The 23964-nt window shown below is 57.1% G+C and overlaps 1 protein-coding gene across 10 annotated transcripts in view; it reads right to left on the bottom strand.

Annotated features, from left to right (window-relative positions):
• The window catches only part of ANO1 (anoctamin 1), a 189774-nt gene continuing 165810 nt past the window's right edge, over nt 1-23964 (bottom strand). For 9 of the 10 annotated variants that reach the window (XM_059882961.1, XM_059882964.1, XM_059882962.1 and 6 more), the window contains 8 exons: nt 23172-23229; nt 21399-21499; nt 20304-20449; nt 17568-17720; nt 10619-10671; nt 8534-8718; nt 3697-3802; nt 1-1827 (listed from right to left, as the gene is read on the bottom strand). In XM_059882961.1, the coding sequence (XP_059738944.1) occupies nt 1564-1827; nt 3697-3802; nt 8534-8718; nt 10619-10671; nt 17568-17720; nt 20304-20449; nt 21399-21499; nt 23172-23229 (1066 nt within the window). In that variant the 3' untranslated portion in view covers nt 1-1563. The remainder of the gene's footprint in view (nt 1828-3696; nt 3803-8533; nt 8719-10618; nt 10672-17567; nt 17721-20303; nt 20450-21398; nt 21500-23171; nt 23230-23964) is intronic. The other variant, NM_001192717.1, reaches the window with a different exon arrangement.

The following is a 23964-nucleotide window of genomic DNA, read 5'->3' as shown; positions in this document are numbered from 1 at the left end:
TTCGGTAATCACCTCATTTTTAATACAATGTTTATATACAAAAACCCCATTTCAAACTACTTACTGTACAAGAGAAAGCAGAAGCATCAGATGGCATGATTTTAGCAAGTAACAAAAAGCTATGACACCTGCGGACGTCCCTCCTAATTGACAGCTTACGGGAATGTCCGCGCTCACCAACCACATGTTCAAGACAAACATGTTCGTGTTTTCGCCCCTCCCTTTGCTGGAACGTTTCTCTTACGTTTCTCTGCGTGCTTGAGAAACTTCAGATCATCGTTAGTATAATGGGGCTGCAAGTTGAGACCATTCCTATCAGCTATGGAGGTTTGTTTTTACAAGTTTTTTAAAATGATAATTTCCAACAGTAACATTCCTGTAAGTAAAAATATAGAGAAGTGTTACCAAAATAGAAGCCTTTATTAATAAAAATCTTTGGTAGTAACAGTAGTTCAAATTCCTCTCAATGATATTTGGTTAGCTAATAAAATAAACGCCTTCCACCTTTGAGCTACAGAGGAAAAACCCTTAAATCCACTGTAGAACTGATTTAATCAAACAAACAAACCCAATAAATATGCTGAAGCTGCAAAAGTACCCCTGGAAACCTTAAGACTTCTTGAAACCCTAAAGCTGTCTGCAGAAACGCCTCCGAGGTCACAATCTCTCACTGCTCATTTTTCTGTCACCCTGTGGGCTTCCCTGGAGGCTTAGATGGTCAAGAATCTGCCTGCAACGCAGGAGACCCAGGTTCGATCCCTGGGTCAGGAAGATCCCCTGACGAAGAGAAAGGCAACCCACTCCAGTATTCTTGCCTGGAGAACTCCATGGACAGAGAAGCCTGTACTGTTCACGGGGTCTCAGGGTCAGACACCAGCTGAGAAATACCATTTCCTCTTTCACTGTGGTGGGGGGAGGTGCCTGTCACTGCTTACTCAGACGCCTGCACCCTGCTGATTCTCTCAGAGGGAAGCCGGGGCCCCCAGGCCGTCCGAGCGACACAGCCACGGCACCTTGCATTTTGAGCAGTGTCTCGGTTTCTGAACCCATGGAAGGAAAAGGCGATGAAACAATCTCTTTCGACCTAGAGACAAGTGACGTCATTTGGAACGGGTGTCAACAACGTCATCCCTCATCCATTTCTCTGTTTGCCCTCAAATCTCTCACCAGCTTTTGCCCGATGCTTTGGAATGCCACCTCACCTTTCTTAAGGCATCAGGAGGGTTTAAAGAAGATGACTTCTGGGGGCTCACCTCCCAACTGCCAAGGAGACCCCAGACTCCAAGCATTGTGTCCACAAAACACCCGCATCTGCTGCATGCCACCCTGTCCCCAGCGGTCATTTTGATTAACGCTGAACACTAAACAGGATTCCCTGCATAATGGTTTTGTGCAAAAACAACAGAAAACAAAACAAAACAAAGTAGAAAAAGATGGAGAAACACTGTCCTACTACAAGGCGGTTTTCCAGGTTTGCCACAAACCCAGGAGCCCAGGGGCCAGGTGGGTGTGAGAAGCCGCCTGCCCGGGATGGAGAGTGCGGTGGCTGGGGCTGCCCAGCGGCTACAGGGAGCCTCCGGGGAAGTCGGGGCCTTCCGGGGGCGGGGGCAGGGGCGGGGCGGCTGGGGCGGGGCTGTGGTTGTTGCAGGGCTCCGCCTTCTTCCGGTCCTTCTCCATCCACGTGTCCAGCAGCTGCTGCTTGCCCTGCTCCTCCCGCATGAACAGCTCCACCATGAGCACCTTCTCTTTGTGGATCTGCTGGCTGATGTCCTTGGGGATGTCGGGGATGACCCAGTCCACAAAGTCGCTCATGAACATGACCAGGTTCTGGAAGGAGAGTCAGCGTCGGGGGGCTGGGAGGGGCGACCCCGGAAACGCTCCCACCTCCCCCTGCGCCCCAACGGACAGCACCTTGCTCCGCCCATCACCCCGGCCCTGTGACCTCAGATACCCCCTGCACCTCCCTGGCCTTGGTTTCCCCGGAGGTCATAGATGAGACAGGAAGTGGGCCTTCTTGAACAGGAAAACTGTCTGCATGAGTCTGTATCTCCAGGCTTAAGAAATGATCTGATTGGTTGTGCTTAGTCACTCAGTCGTGTCCGATGCTTTGGGACCCTATGGACTGTAGCCGAGGCATCCTTTTACATTCCTTTCAGCAGTGTAAGAGGGTTCCTTTTTCTTTCCCTCCTCAACGCATGCTTAGTCACTCAGTTGTGTCTGACTCTGCAACCCCATGGACTGTAGCCCACCAGGCTCCTCTGTCCATGGGATTCTCCAGAATACTGGAGCGGGTTGCCATTTCCTCCTCCAGGGAATCTTCCTGACCCAGGGATTGAAACCAGGTCTCCAGCATTGTGAGTGGATTCTTTGCCATCTGAGCCACCAGGGAAGCCCAAGAATAGCCCATCCCTTCTCCAGGGGAACTTCCCGACCCAGGAATTGAACCAGGGTCTCCTGCATTGCAGGCAGATTCTTTACCAGCTGAGCTACCAGGGGATTAAATACAACAAGTGCTAAGGCTTCAAGGGAAAGTAGTTAAAACGCAAAGAACACAAACAAATGGAGCTTAAGCCATCTCTGAGGACTCCGCAGGCCCTTCTGCCCTTTGTCAGGCCTCCCAGGATTGCCCTGAATCCATGCCAGCCGCCTCTCTGCTTACATTTCTGGTCTGTAGAATGCAGACGAGTTGGCTTTCATAGACTGATGGAAATCTCTAGTTTTCAAACTTCCATCTGACCAGCACTTGTGAGCACATGTGACTGAGTCAGTCTACTGGTCATAGAGGGTGCCGGTTCCCCCCCCACCCCCCGATCCCCCGTCATCTTTCTTGGTTGACGTTCCCAGCCCTCAGCTGTGGCCGCTGACACTCAAAGCTGCCTGTCTGCAGGGAACTGCCCCCTTCCGTCTCCCTGGTCCTGGCCTGAAGCCAATGAAGGGCCACGTGGGCAGACCAGAGGCACTCTCCTGCATCAAGGTGGGCCCACTTGTGTGGCAGGATTCACGCTCTGGCCCAGGCCCCCTTCCTGCTGAGCAGCACCCACCCCACCCCAACTGCCCCGCAACAAGGGCTTCCCTCAATAACCCGTTTGCACCAGAATCCTCATCTCAGGCTCAGCTTCTGGGGAACTGGGCCCCAGATACTAGTCTGACTGCAGTGGGTTGTGGAAGGCTGGTGGTCGAGGCAGGGGGCCTCAGGGGCTGGGGGTCCTGGCGGGGGCCACAATGTGTAGAGGGGCAGGGCTGGGGCTTGACCCCAGTTCCTGGGACCCCAGGCTAGGGGGACACCCTGGAGGCAACCTCAGCACGACCGCCCCAGCTGGGGTCTCAGTGCCGTGTGCCGGCTGGCTTCCGGGTCTGGATCCTTGGCCTCAGGGTTAGCTCCCCTCCCGGGAGACTGGGACTGGCAGGGCCGGGTCCCCTGCTTGCTGGAGGTGGGGGCTGGTGTCAGCCAGGACCCCGCCAGCCCTGACCACCTCCCATCCCCACCTTCCTTTAACTCAGGAGGATCTGGGACCTCTCCTTGGCCAGGGCCTGGGGTCACCAGCACCTCACACCCCAGGGTGACCAGGGTGAGTCCTCCAGCCTCCAAACCCCTGACCCTGGCCAGTTCCTGCCCTCCTGACCCTTTTCTGGGCAACAGCGCATCCTTGGCGCCTCAGCCCCCAGCCCTTCCGGAAGTCGAGCAGGCCCTCGCACCTGGAAGACGATGACAAAGGCCAGCCGGGCGGCCAGGACGGCCCAGAAGTCCTTGGAGATGTCATACTTGTGTTCCGACCATGGCGGCTCCCGGTAGTCTTTGTACCTGCAAAATCGAGGTGGGCCTTCAGGAGGAGCTGGGGTCCGGCTCCGCCGCAGGACTCGCATCAGGAGAGCCTGGGCCGCCTGCAGGACAGCCCCCAGCCCTGCCGGCTCACACAGTGTGGGGGGCTTCTCCCCACACCAGAAGGGATCCCGGTGCCCACGTGGGCTGGGCAGGCCTGCAAGGGTGTCCCCATAAGCCCAGCTGGGGGCCCACAGCAGGGGGCTCTGGGACTATATTGCCCAGGGATCCCAAACTCTGAAGGTAGTGCAGCCCTGGTAACAAAAAGAACCCCCACCCTGGAGACTCCAATGAGTCACACACAGGAAGTGGGGCCTTCTGGGTAGAAGGGGATGGGGTCCCTAAACCAGAGCCTCAACCCAGCCCACCCGCCCCCTGCGTCCACAGAATTCCAGGCCACGTGCTGTGAGATCCAGTGTGAAAACAGCTTTTTCAGGCTTTCCCCTCTCTGTGGGGGAACTATTGGAAAAAAATGAAACGTTCTTGCAAAGTAGCCCATGTATGAGGTTAAACACACTGCTGGTGTGGTCAGGTCCACCCTGTCCCCTGCCACCTTGCCAGCCCCAGTGCCCGAAGGGCACCTCCCCAAGTGTTACGTCCTTATCTCCCTGTGATAAATATCCACCCACCCCTCTTCTTACGGCTTCTGGATGTGGCTCTTGATGCCCTGCTGGGAGACAGTGCTCACTCCCAGGGCCCCCAGGGCCCGCCTCTGCCCCTTGTACAGCGGGAGCATGGGGGCCTCCACGGCTCTAGTTCTGCCTTTTTGTCAGAGGTCCAGAGATGCCCGAGGTGGGGGCAGAGGAAGAAGGGGAACCCGGGGTTCTGTCCCCACCTAGGCCCCCCAGCTGCTCCCAAATTTGGGGTGCCCGGTTTTAACAGGACCAACCCTCTCTGTGTGGGAAGAGCTTCCCCAAAGCCGCCTGAGAAAGCCTCGCTTTCTTTCCGAGAAAGGGCGTTTTCCAGGTACAGGGCTGCAGGTGCATTCTGCCGGTCACTGGAAAGCTGGGGCCCCATTGGGGGCCCAGGAGAGGAGGCCCCTGGCTCTGGGGGTGTGGGCCTGGTACAGACCCAGACTGGGCTCCCGCCTCACTGTGTGTCCCTGTGGCATCGCTTGACCTCTCTGGGCCTCAGCCTGGCATTCCCTCACTTAGTCACGTCACAAGAATTTAGTGAGCAGTGCTGCATACCAGGCCCCATTCCAGGGGTTAGGGCTGTTGGGGGCACAGATAGGGCCCCTCATCCACAGAGCTGTGTGTCTTCTGAGGCAACAGGACAGAAGTCTCAGAAAGCCTGCGCAGCAGTAAGCTGCCAGTCCCAGAGACAGGATGGGGCGGGGAAGGCACTCTGGTGCCAGCTGCTGAGCTGTGCAGAAGTTGTACAACCTGATCTCCTATGGGAACAAGCGGCCACTGCTCTCCCACCGTCAGCAGCCACACACACCTGCTCCTCCCTCTTCCTTCTGTGCTCAGGGCCAGCCGCACTAGGATGCTGGGAAATGTGTTTGTGCTACCTGGTGAACTCCTACACATACCTCAAAGCCCACTTACAGACGTGTCCAGGTGCCAAGCCCCACCACCTGCACTGACCTCTGTGAGAGATGATCTTGCTGTTTCCCCGGCTCAGCTCTTGCACTCAGCCTGCAAGCTCCCCACACCGGGGACAAGAGTGCCCTCTCTGGAGCTGGCTGTGCGCGTTCAGTGAGACCATGCTCGCTTCAGTGTAGTGATAGATGGTGGCAGTGATCACAGCTGTGCGCGTTCAGTGAGACCACGCTTGTTTCAGTGTGGTGATAGATGGTGGCAGTGATCACAGCTCTCAGCTGCTTTTTTTATACCCACGGCCGCGGGCTGGGCTGGGTACTGCTCCACCTGCAGCCGACTACCTGGGAGGTGGCTTGAGCGGGAGCAGCTAGCAGCGTGGAGCTCACAGCACTCACAGGACTTAATTGTGGCCAACGGACAGGTGGGCCTGACTAAAGCCACAGTCCCAGGGAGCAGAGAGGGCTGGCCATGACCTTCCAGCTCTGTGGGGGAAAGGTGGCAAGGGTCTCACTTAAAAAGGGGGTGTTTGGGTGGTCCAGGAGCTAAGAGTCTGTGCTTCCAGCGCACGGGGCCTAGATTCGATCCTTGGTCAGGGAACTAGACCTCACATGCTGCAACTAAGAGCCGGAGGGCGGCAGGGAAGACTGAAGATCCCATGACCTGGCATGGCCAAAACCCAAAACCAACCCCCACAAAACCCCCGGGGTCTTTGGCCTGTTTCCTCAGCCCTCCCGCTGCCCACCCCGCTGCGTGACCAGGATTCCTGACCAATGCTCGGATAGGGGGCTACTTCGAAGACCTGGGTGCCTGGGGCTCCATTCTCGAGAACCAACGCTTACCCTGTAAACACCAACACTGACCTTTTGAGGGGATTTACAATAAAACGAACACCTATCTCCCTGCCTTCTTTGTTCGAAATCATTCTTCTCTGAAATTCATTTTGAGTTAAATAGGTTAGACTGAGCGTGTTCTTGGTGTGGGGCGTTCAAACAAAGCAAGAGAGGCGAGCAGGGGGCCCGGACTGGAAGCTCAGGGGTCTCTGGAGCCCAGGCCTGCTGATGATGGGGAGGAAGGGACCCCCAGCTCTCCAGGCCGACCCTGCCCACGGCGGCCACGCGGGAGTTGGAGCAGCTCACCCGGCCTCTTCACATCTGTGTGCCCTGAAACATGCGGTGGGTGGGCCTCTGAACAGCCCGCAGCGTGTCATGTTGTGTATTTGCGTGTCGTCTGCCTTCTCTCATTGGCAGGCCTGGCTCCAGCTTGTTCATTTTCACCGCTGTACGGGTCTCAGAGTAAGTGCAGTGCCTGCCCTGACTCGGAACACACAGCACGTCTTGTAATTTAATCCCTGGGGCTCACCGGGACACAGGTGCTGTTCAAAGTCATCAGCTGCACCTACGCAGGGCGGGCCTGCCTGCCGGTTCCCGGGACCCCAGGTGTGCTGTTTTCCATTTCTCGGACCTGTTTTTTTTGCTGTTGGTTGTTTTGTTTTTGTGTTTTGTTTTTCTTCTGCAGCCACAAGCTACTGCTCATTGCTGTCAGTACCCTGGAGCCTGGCAGCCTCCTTCACAGCCTGCTGCCAGGTCAAGGGTATGAAGACAGACAGGTGGGCTTAACAGAGCTAGGTGCACAGTAAGAGTAAACAGGCTTGGAGTGAACACCGCCCTGCACAGAAAGGCCCGGGCCTCGCCACTCCGGCTTTGCGACATGTGTCTTGGTCCCTGAGGGCTTCCTGTTCTGAGTCTCAGGCGGTTTAGCCCGTCAGAGGATACTGAGCGAGCTGCGGCCACACTGCCTCCGCTCTGCCCCCTGCCCTCAGCCTCATCTTGGCCCGGGGCCCATCACACCACAGTCCTGTTTCCTGAGCCGGGATACGCGGCTCCGGCCCGCTCCCTCGGTCTCACCGTCCACCATGCTGGGCCTTTACGCTTTACGCTCCAGAGCCCACCCGTGCCCACCACCCTGCTTTCACCCACATGCCCTCTCCCTGGAACGCCCCCCATGCCCCCACCCTTCCCCTAGGCTTCCAGCTACTATTACGCCTTTAACTGGATCTGTTTACGCTTCTGCTGCCCCCTGTACAAGGTCCCTGGACAGCAGGGTTCATGTTGCCCGTTCCCAAGTCCCTAGGCCCGAGCCCCCAGCCCCTAACCCTGCCAGGCTGGCCCATGGAAGATGCACAGTGAATGGCCAGGCCTGGCTGTGCCCCTCGCCCCCACCACCCACACCCCATCCCTGCCCCCGTCTCTCCTGGGGCACCCCTCGCCCCCACCACCCACACCCCATCCCTGCCCCTGTCTCTCCTGGGGCTCTCCCTGCCTGCTCTGAATGACCGTCTCAGGTATCTGCTGCTTTTGCCTATCCAGCATCCATGACCCCTTGTTTGAAAACCCCAGTTTTCCTTGAGATGTCCCCAAATCTATGGCCACAACCCCACACCCTGGCATATAACCCAGACCTAGCCAGAGACCCCACACTCTGGCAACAGTGATTGGTTTCAAGGAGGGGCCTGTGACTGAAGGCAGGTCAGTGAGACTCAATCCTAGGACTTATGCTGACTTGTGGGAAAGAAATATTCTTCCCACCAAGACTTTTGAGTAGAGAGGACTGCTGGGGGATTCCCTCCTGCCTGCCGGAAAATGACGCCAATGTGCAGGAGGCATGTTGAGAGGCAGTGTCAGAATGGGGCTGGATGACAAATGGCAGGCCCTGGATCCAGCCATGCCTGAAGCTATCCTGGACTTCTTAGTTAAAGGACGTGATAAATCACCTCCTACCTCCATCCGGTAGAAGGACGGTGAAGGACAGGGAAGCTGCAGTCCATGGGGTTGCAAAAAGTCACACACGACTGAGCAACAAGCAACAACAACAACCTCCAACCCAGGAATCTCTTTTTTTTTTCTTTCTCTGAAGCAAGATTGAGCTGTTCTGTGATTTGCCCGAAAAGAACTGGGCAAAAGAATTGGGTTTTTTCCAGAAGCCCACCAAATGGGGCTCTTTAAAGAGAGTTGTTGGGGATTTCCCTGGAAGGCCGGCAGCTCAGGCTCTGCGCTGCCAGTGCTGGGGGCCTGGGTTTTATCCCTGGTCAGGGCCTAGGTCTTACATGGTGCAACCAAAACCCGATGCAGTCAAATAAATGTAAAAAAAAAAGAAAGTTGCTGGGCGGTACCTGCAGATCTGCACCTCGTAGCCCAGATCCAGGGGGTCGTTGGGGGCCGTGCCGTTCTGGAAGTCGCTGACGTTGAAGGAAGAGAGGGTGTGGTTGACGAAGCCATGCATGGTCCCGTTCTCACTGTACATGTAGAGGTACACCAGGCGAGGGATGAAGTCAGACGTGAAGGAGATCACAAACGCCTGGCCAGGGAACGGAGTGGTCAGTGTGGCCCCCATTGGGGAGGGGGCGCTGCCCCACCTAAGCCTGGGCAGCGCTGGCCCTGGGGCCTGGCCAGTGACCCACGTTGGCAAACGTGACCCCATGGCCCCGGCTCGCCAAGTGAACAAATGAAGGGTTAGGGGCACCCCATCAGCCCCTCCAGCATTCTGAGGAGAGCGCTGGGGATGAGAACAGGGCGCCCTGGAACGAGGAGGCTGGGGGACGATGCTGGCTGCCTCTTGCTGGCTGGGTGGCCCTGGGCAAGTGGCCTGACCTCTCTGTGCCTGCTTTTCCTCTTGTCAGACAGGGCTAACTGCACCCACGGTAGGTGCCTCTCCTTCCTGGCTTGTTTGAAAGGGAATGAGGCAGGAAGGGAAGATGCCTTGTATTCTGCAAAATCTAGATCCAGCTCCCCTGTGCTGGAGCAGTCCCCGAGACAGAGTGGTGCGATGCCAGTGTCAGAGCAGGGACCTGAAGGCCTGGGGTAAAGACCAGCTCTGCCTCTTGCTGGCTTTGTGACCCTGGGCAAGCCACCTGACCTCTCTGTACCTCAGCTGTATCATCTGCAAGATGGGGCACTGCCCCTGCCTCCAGGGGTCATGTGCACACTTGTGGGCATTCTATGGGAAGGACTTAGCAGTTTCCGGAACGTTCAAGATGCGGCTGCTGCTGTGATCGTTGCAGCTGGTTGTTCTCACGAGACGCCCCATTTGTTCCCAGCTGCTCTGTTCACAGCAGCCCCATGCTTACGCTGCACACAGAGGGGCTGTGTCTCGGTGTTTCCAGCGCCTCCTCGTTAAAACGTGGCCCCCGGCTCAGCTGGGATGGGTGGACGAGCTCTGCCCACAGCCTCCCTTTACAGATGGGTTTCAAAGCCTTAAGCCGGCAGGAGTGGGTGGCTGATGGGGGTGGCCTGCCTCCAGGGAGAGCACGTCCCAGGGATCTGAGGGTTCTTGTCTGGGCTGAGTGTCACTTCCCGTGCTATAGGGACCGAGTTAGCCCCATGACTGTGACCATCTGCTCCAGGGGGCTGTCTGCCTGGCCCCCCTGCCCCCGCCAAGATGCAAGGCGGCAGCTTCTGGGGGGCTCAGGCTCTGCCAGTGGGTGGAGGGGTGAGGGCCACATGACTGCAGACATTCCTGAGGTGCTCGTACTTGGGGTTCATGTGTCATGAAGGTGTGGACCAGATGCGCGGAGGGAGGGTCATGGGGGTGCTGTTCCCAGCAGGCTCGCGCGCGCGCGCGCACGCGTGTGTGTGTGTGTGTGTGTATGTGTGTCTCTCTGTGTGTATGTATGTATGTGCACGTGTGTGTGTATGTGTGTATGTATGTGTGTCTCTCTCTGTGTGTTTCTATGTGTGTGTTTGTGTATGTATATGCGTGTCTGTGTATATGTGTGTATGTCTGTGTGTATGTGTGTGTATGTGTGTGTCTCTGTGTGTGCATGCATGTATGTGTGTGTATATGTATGTGTGTGTGTGTGTGTGTGTGTATGTATTTGGCTAGCAGGTTCCTCTTCTCTCCATGTTTCATTTCCCAAACCTTCTTTAAAGAGCAGGTGTGAGCTTCACATAAAGGAGAAAAAATGAACTGTTTTAAAGAGCAGAAGAGTTGCTGACATGGAATCTCTTTCTCTGGGTCTCCCTTCCGCCCTGTCTGCCTCTATCTCCTTCTCTCAGGACTCTGGGGAGAAAGGGGACTAAGGGGCCTAGGTGGGCGCAGTGGAGGGTGTTGCCCGGGTTGCGGGGAGCGGCTGAGGAGCTGTGTCATCCCCGCCCTGAACTCGCCCCACTCCTCAGCAGAACCAGGAGGCGCTCTCTCAGCGGGGCTGCCTGAGGCTGTAGGCGGAGACCAGCTTCCCGAAGGGCCCCAAGTCACTTACGTTGATGATGACGGCAAGCTTCCCGACGCCTCTGAGGATATTGTACCAGATTCCTGGGGGAGGGGCCGAGAAGCACAGGTTCAAGACCCTCTTTGCTGGGGCTCTTAGTAACTCGAGCAAGCCCGCGGCAGGCTGGCCCTCTTGTGGGACAGGTCAGACGCGTGGTAACTGGGAGTATTTGGGGAGGGCCCGGGGCAACCTGGTGAACCACAGAGCCCACAGCTTGTACTGGCTCAGCGGCTGTTTGTAAGCCAACTAGATTCTCAGAGAGATGCTTAGAAACACCTGGTTCCCAGTTCTGAACAATCTGCCTTGAAGCTGTGTAAACTACTGACTGGTTTTTCTAGAGAGACAAAGATTCAATTTACATGTAGCTTCCCCCTCCCCAAAGAGTCCATGCAGCAGTAATTAGAGACAGAATCCACAAAATTTGGTGTCCAGAAACTTTTACATAGCTCTAGTGCTAGGAGTCGGAGAAGGCAATGGCACCCCACTCCAGTACTCTTGCTTAGAAAATCCCATGGACAGAGGAGCCTGGTAGGCTGCAGTCCATGGGGTCGCTAGAGTCGGACACGACTGAGCGACTTCACTTTCACTTTTCACTTTCATGCATTGGAAAAGGAAATGGCACCCCACTCCAGTGTTCTTGCCCGGAGAATCCCAGGGACGGGGGAGCCTGGTGGGCTGCCGTCTATGGGGTCGCACAGAGTCGAACACGACTGAAGCGACTTAGCAGCAGCAGCAGCAGCAATGCTAGGAGTGCCTGCTCTTTGGAAGGAAAGCGATGGCAAACCTAGGCAGCATATTAAAGAGCAGACACTACTCTCCCAACAAAGGTCCGTCCAGTCAAAGCTATGCTATTTCCAAAAGTCATGTATGGTTGTGAGAGTTGGACCATAAAGAAGGCTGAGTGCTAAAGAATTGATGCTTTTGAACTATGGTATTGGAGAAGACTTTTAAGAGTCCCTTGAACTCCAAGGAGATCCAACCAGTCAATCCTAAAGGAAATCAGTCCTGAATATTCATTGGAAGGACTGATGCTGAAGGTGAAGGTGAATTTCCAATACGTTGGCCACCTGATGAGAAGAGCCGACTCACTAGAAAAGAGCTTGATGTTGGGAAAGATTGAAGGCAAAAGGAGAAGGGGATGACAGAGGATGAGATGGTTAGATAGCATCACCGACTCAATGGACATGAGTCTGAGCAAACTCTGGGAGCTGGTGAAGGACAGGGAGGCCTGGCGTGCTGCAGTCCATAGGGTTGTGGAGTCGGAGACGACTGAGTGACTGAGCAACAGTGCTAGAAAAGCCATAGTCAGGGATAGGTCAGACGGCGAGCCAGGGTCAGGAGCCAAGCCAGGGCCTCATAGCTAGTGCGGCCAGGAGCACATCTTCGGTAACGTGAGTGGGCAGCAGTGAGGTGCAAACCACGCCCGTCTGGACCCACCTTGGTCCATCAGCAGGAGACGTGGGGCTGTGCCCAATCACAGGGGAATGGGATGACCACACAGCACTTGGAGCATCGCCAGCTGCCCCGCTGGCCTCGCTCCCAGCAAAGACGAGAATCAGGAGGCCCAGGAAGGAAGCCTGAGGGCCCAGAGTCAGCCCCCCTCTTTAGGGCCCCAAGGCTATGGCTCCTGGAAAGGGCCCCAACATCCCTGGCCACCCCCGTCCTCACCCTGACGGTGTCTTATCAGGCCAGGAACACATTATCGCAGACTTGGGGCTGAAACTCTGTCCCACTCACCCTCTCCCCCTGCCTGGAGCCAGACAGATCTGAGATGGTGACAACAGAAAGGGCTGGTGGGGACAGTGGCAGGTCAGGGGGTCTCCACCCAGGGCCCATAAGGCTGTGCATGGGTGTTCCTGCCCTCGCAGTGAGTGCCTGTTTGCAGGCTGCATGCTGATGGTCAGCAGAGACAGTAGGAGTTCAGGCCCATGTGCCCCAGAATCGGGAAACCACCGGCTCAGACCCAGCCCCTGAGGCAGGTGTGAGGTGGCTTCCCAGCCCTGGCCGGGGACCACTCCACAAGGGCAAGCGCTTCCAGTGCCCCATATATGGACCTTTGTTGGCAAAGTGATGTATCTGCTTTTTAATATGCTATCTAGGTTTGTCTGGGAGAGTTTCCAAACTTTTCCAGAGCTTGCTCAAACTCACATCCATTGAGCCGGTGATGCCACCCAAACATCTCATCCTCTGTCGCCCCCTTCTCCTCTTGCCCTCAATCTTTCCCAGCATCAGGGTCTTTTTCCAACAGGTCGGCTCTTCACATCAGGTGGCCAAAGTATCGGAACTTCAGCTCCAGCACTGGTGAGTGTTTGCTGAGTGACTATGTGAGTGTAGATGGTCCCTCCAAGCAGCCTCTTCATGCCCAAGCAGAAGTTACCACAGCCAGGTGCGCGGGAGTTTCACCAGTCTTGCCTGCTCCTTACAGAATGCTGTTGCTGTGGTTTTTTCCTTTAGTCATGTCCGACTCTTTGTGACCCCGTGGACTGCAGCCCACCAGGCTCCTCTGTCCATGGGATTCTCCAGGCAAGAACACTGGAGTGGGTTGTCATTTCCTTCTCCTGGGGATCTTCCCGACTCAGGGATAGAAGCTATGTCTCCTGCATTGGCAGGCGGGTTCTTTACCACTGAGCCAGCAGGGAAGCCCCACAATGTCAATGGTTGTATACAAATCGGGATGATGTGTTTTTTTAAAAATTTAGACTAGCTGCTTCTGCAAGAGCCTCAGCTCCCAGTTGGCATCTCTGTGACAACAGCTGGCGGCGGCTGGCAGTGGCGTCCCCTTCAGGCCACACCATGCATTGCAGCTCTCTCTGTACCAAGGCAACGCCGTTGATCACCACAAGTGGCTTCAAGAATCACATTTATCCAAACCCAGACCCTACTAAAGCCTGGAGAAGAAAACCCTCCAAGGGCAGGGTGTTTCAAGGGAGCCAAGACCAGGCACTCCTGTCCACTCATTCATGGGGTCCCACACAACCTGAGCTTGAGAACTCTGAGTCGGGTGCTGGAGTGCTGGCCAGTCCAGCAAGTTGAGGTCTCCGGGCAGGGGGCTCCCTTGGGAGGTGGCTCCTGAGCCCAGCAGGAGGAAACAAGTCTGTCAGTGAGCTGACAGAGGTGGCAGCAGGCAATGGGGACGGCGCGGGGGAGATGGCTGGGCCAGAGTGGTCCACAGCAGGGGACTGAGGCTGTCCCACACGTCCTGCCGGGTCTCTATGCCCAGGCCGATGGTTCTCTGTGTGACCCCACCCCAGAACCCTGGGCTCCGGGACGCCGGTCCCAGCCCATGGGATCCGTGTCTGCTGGAGTCTTGACCCGCTAGATTATTTGAACGCATGCCACACGATGAGAATCACTGTCCTGATGACCTCTAGGAAGGTACAAGGGGCTGAAGCCGCCTGGGACGAATCTCAGCCTCCTTATGACATCTCGCAGGGCTCCGCCTCATTTCACCTGTCTCCTTCTTCAGTGCCGAGCCTGGTTCTGAAGAACAGTCTAGGGAGGTATTTGGATGTGCTTGCCGACTCGCAGCTCCCAGGAGCTGAATGCAGGAAGGGTTTCTCACCAGGGAGGCTCTGAAGAGCGAGCCCGAGAGGAGGACAATGCTGGCCCCGGGTGAAAGGTCAGGCCTGGGAGGCTGGAGCCGGCGCCCACGAGCGCACGGGCTGGGTTCCCTCAGGAGCCTGCACGCCTCCCTCTCCGAGCAGAGCAGTGACGGTGCTGGTGCTTCCTCCACACGCTCCTGGCGCTCTGGGCTTGGGTCACGGGGGCTGCGGGGCCCCTGTCCCTTCAGGGCCCCGCACGGATCACAGGAGGAACACAAAAGCCTCTTCAAGGAAAGGTTACGGTGGAGGAGCCCATAAACAAACCCAGATTATGCTTCAACCAACGGGGCAGGAACCAGGAAGTCAGCAGCTGATCCGTAAGCAGAGTCGCGGAGCCGTGAGCAGAGACCCCGAGGACGTGCTCCAAACCCTGCTGGTGCTGGAACGACACCAGGGCCAGGGAGGGCTGGGGGGAGCGTCCTGGGATTCGCTTCCATCCCGGGGGGTGGCAGGGTTTAGGGTGCTGCAGTGGGGCGTGGCCGTGGCTCCACCAGGCACAGGATGCCAAAGCAAACAGTGGCCACTGTGGGCTCGCCTGGGGCCTCTGGCCCAAGAATCAGGCCTTTGTAAGGAGCACAGGGCAGGAGTGGCACGCTCTTTCACGGCCACTGGGCGCGGGCTCAGAATTCCCAAGGACCGAGCGGGGAGCGCCTGGCAGGCTGCCGCGTCCGCCCCGTCCATGCCGCAGGAGTGCCCTGGCAGAAGTGTGCCGGGAGGGGCCGAGGGCTTCAGCTAATCTGGATCCAGCTCGGCTATGCTCAGCACTTGGCCTCAGTCTCCCCATCTGGAAAGTGGGACCGAGGAGTCACCCTAGCGTCCTCACCAGGCTCCCGGGAGACACAACAGCAACAAGCCCCAGAGAAAGTCCAACATCAGACACGGCTCCCTGGGCCGTCCTCAGAGCAGGGCGAGGGGCACTGCAGAGAGCCCTGGCTCCACGGCACCTCGATCTCGAGGTCGTCGTTCAGTCGCTCCGTTGCATCCGACTCTTTTCAACCCCATGGACTGCAGCCCATCTTCTGGGGTTTGCTCAAACTCATGCCCATTGAGTCGGTGATGCCATCCAACCATCTCATCCTCTGTCGTCGGGGGATCTGCGGATCTGGCCGGTGGCCCAGAGAGGTGCCTGGCCTGTGCCTGGATGGCCCAGGAGGGAAGAACCCTCACATGAGGAGATGTCACATGAGAAACTTCAGCTTTTGGTGAGAATTCTGCACATTGCCTCACAGCCCACAGAGACGAGAACATCGACTCTGGCCCTGTATGGAAGAGTGAGCTGGGCTCTGACCCAGCATAGCGGCAAGCGCGCTGCTCTGGACGGCTCTTACCCAGCCCCGCAGCCCTTAGAGTCGAGGTGTGAGGGGCAGAGGCTCACTCCACAGCCACAGGCGAGGCAGCATCAGGGACCCTGGGAGCCAGAGAATTCACATCCTTTCACATCTTTCAAAACTACAAAGTCTGGTGGAAAAGGCATCTCTTTGCTGAGTCTTCACTGGTTGTCCGGGTCGCCTGGACAGGAAGGAGACTCAAGTGTCAAAATGCAGGGCGATGACCTCTGTACGGGAGCTGAGCTCAGACATCCCTCCTGGTGGAACAGCGACTGTTCCTGGACCTTCTTAAGCTTGGGCCCGGCAGGTCACACCATGGATCCCAAGGCACAAACATGATCCAGGTGAAATCACCAGTATCTGAGCGTGTTTGGATTGTGAAAACGGCAGTTTCTTCCGGTACAACCTGAGAAGGCGCACCGTGTAAAGCAGAGTTCCGGGCGTCTCAGGGACTCATGTGGAGAGCTGGTGGGCCTGGCAGCATCAGTCGGTGGGGGCCACTCCGAGGATGGAGCACTGCCCACGGAGTCCCTGGCCTGGGATGCGATGACCTAATGCCAAGGGCAGGAGAAGCTTTTGGAAGGAGTGATGACGGCCCTGCATGTTTGCAGGATTATGTTTGGGCTAGACAGTAAAGAGTCTGCCTGCTATGCAGGGGACCTGAGTTCAATCCCTGGGGTTGGAAGATCTCTTGGAGAAGGGAATGGCAACCCACTCCAGTATTCTTGCCTGGAGAATTCCATGAACAGAGTAGCCTGGCGGGCTACCGTCCACACAACTGAGCAACTAACATAAAGGTCCAGCCCAAAGATCTGTCTTCTGGTGCGCAGTCCTTAATTTGGTAGAATGACAGATAACACCCCTAACACACAATTCCATCTTGTTTGTTTGGGAACCAGCACAGAACTGGCACAGGTGTTGTTCTAACTAAAATTGTATTCAATAGGAAATAAAAAGAATACATTTTGTAATTTTCCATCTCATTTCAAGATAAAGTTCCAATAAAGACTTTTTTGTTTTCACCCTGAAAATTGAATCCTGGTTTAAGGTGATTCTGTTTAAGATAAGATGGGCATTGTCCTTGCTGACAAGGGCTGGCTCTGGCCGAGGCGCGCGGGGGTCTCTGAGCCCCGCCCACTAGACCCCCCCACTCCTGGACAGATGGGCACCCACGTCTGCTTACGTGCCTCTGGTGACAGGGAGCTCAGCACTGCACAAGGAAGCTGGCTCCATTTTTGAGGTCTCTGACTATTTGAAAGTTATGCCCGATGTTCAGTGTACAGTCCCACAGCCCCCAGTGCCTTAGTGACTTGGGGCTAAAAGGCCCAGGGGGCTCTTGACCCTGACCCGCCAGGCAGGTTACATGATGCTCTTCTTTCATTGGTAGAAGGGGGGCTCCCTCCTTTATATTTCCAGTGAGTGTTAAATGACTACGTGATGCACTGTGTAGGAAGACACTTGCTGGGCAGCTAACACCGTCTTTCCCAGTGGTCTGGCTCTGTGTTCTGGGCCCACACGGACGTTCGGGGTGGGGCAGGGGTGCTGGGGACCAACAGAGAAAACGCGTCTTATGGACCTTCTGGAGCAGCAGGCTGGGGAGGCCCCTAGTCACCCGAGACCCAAGCTCTCCCCTAACGTTCTCTGTGGCCCGCACATCTCAGGAGCTGGGAGGTCGGGGTTCCCTAACATTTTCCGTGGCCCGCACATCTCAGGAGCTGGGAGGTCGGGGTTCCCTAACGTTCTCTGTGGCCCGCACATCTCAGGAGTTGGGAGGTCGGGGTTCCCTAACATTTTCCGTGGCCTGCACATCTCAGGAGTTGGGGGGTCAGGTGGGGTGCAGAGGGGCTGGAGTCCTGCATCTCCCCACCCCTGCCTCGTGTCTGAGTCTCCTTCCAGGGCAGGTGCAGTGAGGAGTTGGGGCCCCACTTGGCCAGCTCTGCCTCTGGCTTCCGGGGAGTGTGATCCTTTCCCCAAACCCAGGGTCTCCGCTCCCAGGGCCCAGGCACTCACCGATGTCCTTGGCTCTGACAGCCACCGGCCTTCGGAGCTCGGTGACAAACTTTTTGGCGTCCAGGCGGATCTCAATGATGTTGTTCAGGAGCGCGAAGAGTGGGGCCAGCGGGAAGGATGCGACAAACAGGGTGACGAAGCCGAACTGGATGACTGCAGAGAGGGGCGGCGGTCAGCACGTGCGGCCCCCGGCTCAGGGCGGCGGGACCCTCGCCCTGGGCCGGACGGCACCCTGCCTCCCGCGTGTAAGAGGGCATCTCGGCACGGGCCCCGCAGCCCCGAGTGACCCCAGGCCAGGAGTCAGGTTCTGAACCTTCACATTACGTCCTGAATAATGGGCGTGTACTCACTTATAGTCTGATCATGAAAAAATTTACCAGTGATGGGGAAAGGGTGCCTGTGAGCACAAAAGCCCAGACTCAGTCACTCTGTGTCTGGGCGGGGAAGGGGCCCGAATGCCTTCTGGGACCTGGGGGGCCCGCCAGCATCAGTGCGCTTCCAACAGCCCTCAGCATCCACTCCATCGGGCCTTGGGGAGCCAGGGGGGCCCACTGTCCACTGTCCCGGACAATCTTGCTCCTCTGCCCTGTTCCCTCTATCTTTCTTGTCATCTTCATCATCAACTAGCCGACTCCGGGGCACCTTTGGCCTCAGAGGTTCTAGCCCACAGATGGCCAGCTCCCGGGGAGGTCAGAGAAAGGTTGCTGAATGGAAGCAAGTGGGGGAAGTGGGTTCAGGGATTGTACAGCCAGATTCTGTCCAAGGGCGCTCGGTGCCAGGCGGTAAACAAGGAAGCCGGCAGAATGTCACCCGGGCTGGCAGGCTGAGTGTGGCCATTGCTAGTGGGCGGGTGGGTGGGGCTCTGTGTGAGCCTTCATCCTGGCATGGGGTTGCTGGCCCCTGGCGCCCCACAGCGGCTCTGTGGGGTGCTTCTGGGGGGCAGTGGTCTTGTCTGAAGCCTCTGCAGATGTGGAGGTGATAGAGGCCCCCGGGGCCAGGGGCCGCTTAGCCCTAAGGCTGCAGGTTCTCTGACTCTGGAGTGACACTGCCTCATCTTAGACAGACAGGCTGCGGGAGAGCTGTGGAGGTGCAGGTGGGGTGGGGGAGAGGGCCGGTCAGGCCCAGCAGGGACTTGACTTTCTTCCGCCTCATCCCAGCTGAGTCAGCCTGGAGGCGGAGACCAGTGGGCATGGGGTGGGCTGCTCCCTGGTGGGCAAGGCGGGGGGACCTGTTCCAGGAATTTCATTTCATCAAACCCCCCAGAGGACCCTGAACTCTCCAGCCACCAGGAAAATGGAAATCTGGGGAAACGAACGACCGTGGTCTCCCAGTTGATCACAGGCTGCGGTTCTTGGTGTCTACCTCCCACGGGGTCAGGTGGCCGGCAGTGGAGACCCTCCTCCAAGACCCCAGGATGAGTGTCAACAGGCAGGCAGGGGGCAGGCCTGGGTGGGTGGGGGGTGCCCACAGGGCAGGGAGCTGCCTGCCTGCCTCTGGTTCAGCCCGGAGTCGATTCTGGGACAAAACGGAGGACTCCATGGGACCCCACATGGTCTCCTTGTTGAGAGTCTCAGGGCTGTTTCTGCACTGTCATCTGAGAAGCTGGGAGTGACTCATTGCCCACGGGGCTAGTGCATGTACTACTAAAGGGAACTGCTCCTGCGCTCCAAGGCCACCCGGCCCCAATCGCCTCACCCTGCAGAGCAGTCCCTGGCTGGTTCGCCCAGGTGCCTGTTAAAATGCAGAGTCCTGGGTCCTACTCCAACACACTGGGTATGGGCCCCGGGAACCTGCATTTAAGATAAGCTATCCATGGTGGTCAGGGGGCACGACACTTGGGAAACCCTTTACACGAGTCTCCATCTTCGCTTGTCGGTTCATTCAGTGAACACGTGCTGAACACCCACTGTATACCTGGACCTGCTCTAGGTGGAGGGGGCACAGCGGTGAAGAGTAAAAAAAAAACCCCAAAGGCCGGCTTTCACAGAGCGTCAGTTCCACAGGAGAGATAGATGGAGGGGGAGCGAGAGAGTGCCAGGAACTAGAGATGTCAGCTGTGGGGAGAAGCAGAGAGCAGGGCCGGGCTGCCCCGTCACACACTGCGGGAAGACCCCTCTGGTGGGGGACGTTCTGAGCAGAGCCCTGGAGGAAAGGAGTGAGTGATGCACCAGGGAGCAAATTCCAGGCAGGACGCAGCTGGTGCAAAGGCCCTGAGGTAGGCGTGACTTCTATGCGTTTGGGTAACAGCAAAGAGAGGGCTTCCCTGGTGGCTCAGCAGTAGAGAACCCGCCTGCAATGCAGGAGATGTGGATTCAGTCCCTGGGTCGGGAAGATGCCCTGGAGAAGGAAATGACAACCCACTCCAGTATTCTTGCCTGGGAAATCCTATGGACAGAGGAGCCTGGTGGGCTATAGTCCATGAGGTCACAAAGAGTTGGACACGAGTGACTGAACAACAACAGCAACACCAGCAAGAAGGCCAGTGTAGCCCAAGTGGAGAGGGATGGGGAGGGAGGTGGTGTCTGGGAGGCTCCAAGCAGCTGCCGTGTGGCCACATCTGGCTGGCTCTCTCTCTTGCCCCAGCCCCGGGATTCATGGGCCACCCTGGGCACCTCCCGTCCAGAGACACAGCTGCAGGCGACACGGCTCAGTCCTGCATGTGTCCCCCGGAGCCCTGGGGGGCTGCTGGCCCATGTCTGCCCTGTCCCGCCCCAGGAGGGCCCCCCAATTACTCACTCATCTCCATGTACTCCGGGGTGAGGCCCGCGAAGGGCTCCAGCGTGTAGTCCACCTCGTACCGCTGCTTCTTCTTCACGTGCTCGTCGTGGTCCGAGGGGCTCTGGTGCTTCAGCCTCAGATAGCGGATGAACTTCTTCATTTTCCTGGAGGACGCACGGCGTAGCTTCGGTCAGGCTCCCAGGAAGGCGGGCTTGGGGGTGGCCCCTCCAGGTTGTTTTAAAGCCTGAACTGATGTGTCTGCGGTGACCACTCTGTTGATGGGCTAGCTCCTTTGCTCTCTCCCCCCAGGGGCACACGGAGGGCAAGCCTCACTGCTTCATTTGTGACATGAGCAGTGGTACCCAGACTTTTTGGCACCAGGGACCGATTTTGTGGAGGACGATTTTTTCCCAGACTGGAGGTGGGGGAGATGGTTTCAGGATGATTCAAGTGCATTTTATTTATTGTGCATTTTATTTCTAATCTCAGCTGCTGCTGATCTGACAGGAGGTACCAGTCCTTGGCTCCGAGGTTGGGGACCCCTGACATAAGGAAACAGAGGCTGGGGAGGGCCCCAAGATGTCAGGGGTCTGGATGGGCCCGAGCAGGCTTGGATGCCTTGGACCACGGGGGCCGGCACTTGGATCTGGGGGCGCTTATCTATATCCTTTTCCAGTGAGTTGAAAAAGACACTGATGCCGGGAAAGACTAAGGGCTGGAGGAGAAGGGGACAACAGAAGACGAGATGGTTGGATGGCATCACTGACTCAATGGACAGGAGTTTGAGCAATCTCCAGGAGATAGTAAAGGACGGGGAAGACCTGCGTGCTGCAGTCCATGGGGTCACAAAGAGTTGGACATGACTGAGCGACTGAACAAAAACAATCTGTATCCTGCATCCTTGGCCATTTGGGAGAGGAGGTGTCACCTGGCCTTGTCCCTTTCCTTGTCCACCAGGCAGTCGCTACTGCCCATCTTCCCCATGTTCTCACCACCTCCCTGTTTCTGGTGCCCCCACCCTGGTCCAGGCCCCGCGTCACCTGCTGCCCAGACCACCGGGAGGCCTGCCCCCGCCCCCGTGCTAGCTGAGACCTGAGGCCGGAAGCTACTCACGGGATGCCGATCTCAAACAGGTTGTTCTGGATCAGCTGCTTTCCCAGCATGATGATGCTGAGCTGGATGCAGAGCTCCATCAGGCAGCCCCCCGGGGCGCACTGCAAGAGAGGGTCGCATCAGCCCCCGCGCAGCCCCGCCCAGCCCCCTGTGAGGGGAGGCTGGCCCTTGGGCCGAGGGCTGAGTTGTATCCTCCGTGTCCCAGCCCCTGGAGCCTCACAGCGGGACCTCATTTGTTAGCAGGGTCTTTGCAGACATGAGCGAGTGAAGATGTAGTTGTGATGGTGTAGGGTGGGCCCTGCTCCAGTGGCTGGTGTCCTTTGAAGAAGCGAAAACGCACAAGTGCACGGGAGCGGGGGGAGGAGGCCCCCTGAGGATGCAGGCAGAGACTGGAGAGGCACGTCCGTCGGCATGGGGACATCGAAGACGGTCAGTGGCAGAGAGAGCTGGGAGAGGCCTGGAGGAGCCCTCCCTAGAACCTTGGGAGGGGGCACCACCCTGCTGACACTGTGATTTTGGACTCTGGCCTCCAGAACTATCAGAGCTTAAAGCTGCTGCCTTAAGCAACCTGGTCTATGGTGTCTTGTTACAGTGGCCCCTGGAGTTAATACAACCTGACCAACAGGCTGTCTGGGCTGGAACCAGGCCTGGAGAGAGCCCATCGGCAGCGGGTGGGCAGCGGTCTCGCAGGCTGGGGCCCGTGCAGTTGGCAAGCCACATGGTGAGGCAGCCGGCCACCCCTGTTAGGCCTAAAGCCCTGTCCCCCATGGGCTTGTACCACCATAGGCTGGTGGGGGCGGGGGGCGTGAGCAGGCAGACAGAAGCTTAACTTGTCCAAGTGGTGGGGACTGAAGGGATACTGGGTGACACTCCAGGACACAGCTGACACTCTCTGAGTCCTGGGCCAAACTTCATATACCAAAAATTGCCAAAAAATTTATCTGGAAGAGCCACCATCTCATTAAAAATTAAAGATGCTCTATGCTTTATTCTATTTCACGAAGACATTTCCCCCAACTTCTCCAACAGTTAGAGAGCTTGACAGGGTGTCATCCTAGGTAAAGGACGTGTCAGGTAGTGGGGAGCATTTGGAAGGCTTTTTACAAACATCCGCTACTGTGGATGAGGCCTTGGGATGTTTGGGGCCAGCACTCAGCTGGCTGAAGCTCTCAACTTCACCTCAGGCAGCCAGGTCACCCAGTACCTAATCCTCTCCACCCTGTTTCATACGATCTTATCAGGAAGACCTTTCTTTCTCAATAAAATGAATTATTCTGGGAATTGCAAAAGCCGATTAGTTCCCGTGAGACCTGAACTGCTGATGGGCCCTGAAGTCTGGCTTGCTCTGATGGAGCCAGTGAAACAAGTCTGGCGGCCAGGACTCAGACACACGCACTAGAACCACAGTGGCTGGAACCACTGAGCAGAAGCCAAAGATCACCAGCACTGTGTGTGGTGGGGCGAGAGATGAGTATATCAATGTTGAAGTAAGAGTTGTAATTGAGTTTTTTTTTTTTTTTTTTCTCACTGGTTCACCATAACCAAAGAGAAAAACCTTCAAGGTCTTACAGAAAAAGAAGAAGAAGAAAAAAAAAGGGTGTAATTTTTTTGGTTTCCATGACCCTGAAGAGATATTCTCCTTTTAAGGTGACACTATATGGACATGCCATGGAAGGCTGAAGCCCACCCCAGCAGCTAGATAACAGAGCAGGGGTCTTGCGGGCTGGGAACTGAGGTGTGTGAACAGAGGTGAGAAAGCAGAGCGGGACCTACCTCCTCCATCCGGAAAGATCGGAAAATGTACACGTAGTCACCCGGGCGTCCGACAAACCTGTAATGATGGGGGTCAGTTAGAGAGGGCCGAGCGGGCCCTGGGAGGCCCCGAAGGTGGGAGGTGGGAGCTGGGCTGCGTCGTGGGTCCCCAGGTCGGAGCCAATGATGGGGGTCAGTTAGAGTGGGGTGAGTGGGCTCTGGGAGACCCCAAAGGTGGGCCACTTCGTGCGTCCCCAGGTCGGAGGGCTAGGGTCTCACAGGCTTTCCCCCTGCCTGCTTCATCTAAGAACCGACCACAGTGGCTTTCTGTTGGTTGAATGTTCATGTGATTCCCAAGCCCGCAGGTGGGTAAGAACACGTGGCTTCAATGGGAAACCAAGAGGCCAAAGGGCGGATGGAGGGAAGGGAGCCCAGGAGGGGAGAAGGCAAAGGGGTCTGAGCCCAGACGGTGCCATGCCCATCACAGCAGGGTCTCGCAGCCATGCTGGGGACGCAGACAGGCTGGTGTGGGGGTGGTCCCGAGGCCGCCTCTCAGTTCCCTGTGGGTGTGCGGCCGGGGGTCGTCTGAGAGCCTGCTCCATTGCTGTGGGTGCTCTCAGGGGGGCCTGGGCACCTTGGCCCAGCTCCGGGACCCTGGGATGGGCGGGTGGCCGCGGCATTTGTAAATCGCATGATGCTGAGGATGGAGACTCTGGGAGGGGTTCTAGGATCTGACCGGCCAGGCCCTGGCAGGGGTGGGGACAGTGGGAAGTTGTGGTGGGTGGGCCACAGGCCCCTAGAAATCCAGGACAGC

This window comes from Bos taurus, chromosome 29, assembly GCF_002263795.3.
Source record: "Bos taurus isolate L1 Dominette 01449 registration number 42190680 breed Hereford chromosome 29, ARS-UCD2.0, whole genome shotgun sequence".
NCBI classification, from domain to species: Eukaryota; Metazoa; Chordata; class Mammalia; order Artiodactyla; family Bovidae; genus Bos; species Bos taurus.
This window is presented reverse-complemented; position numbering and strand designations above follow the sequence as displayed.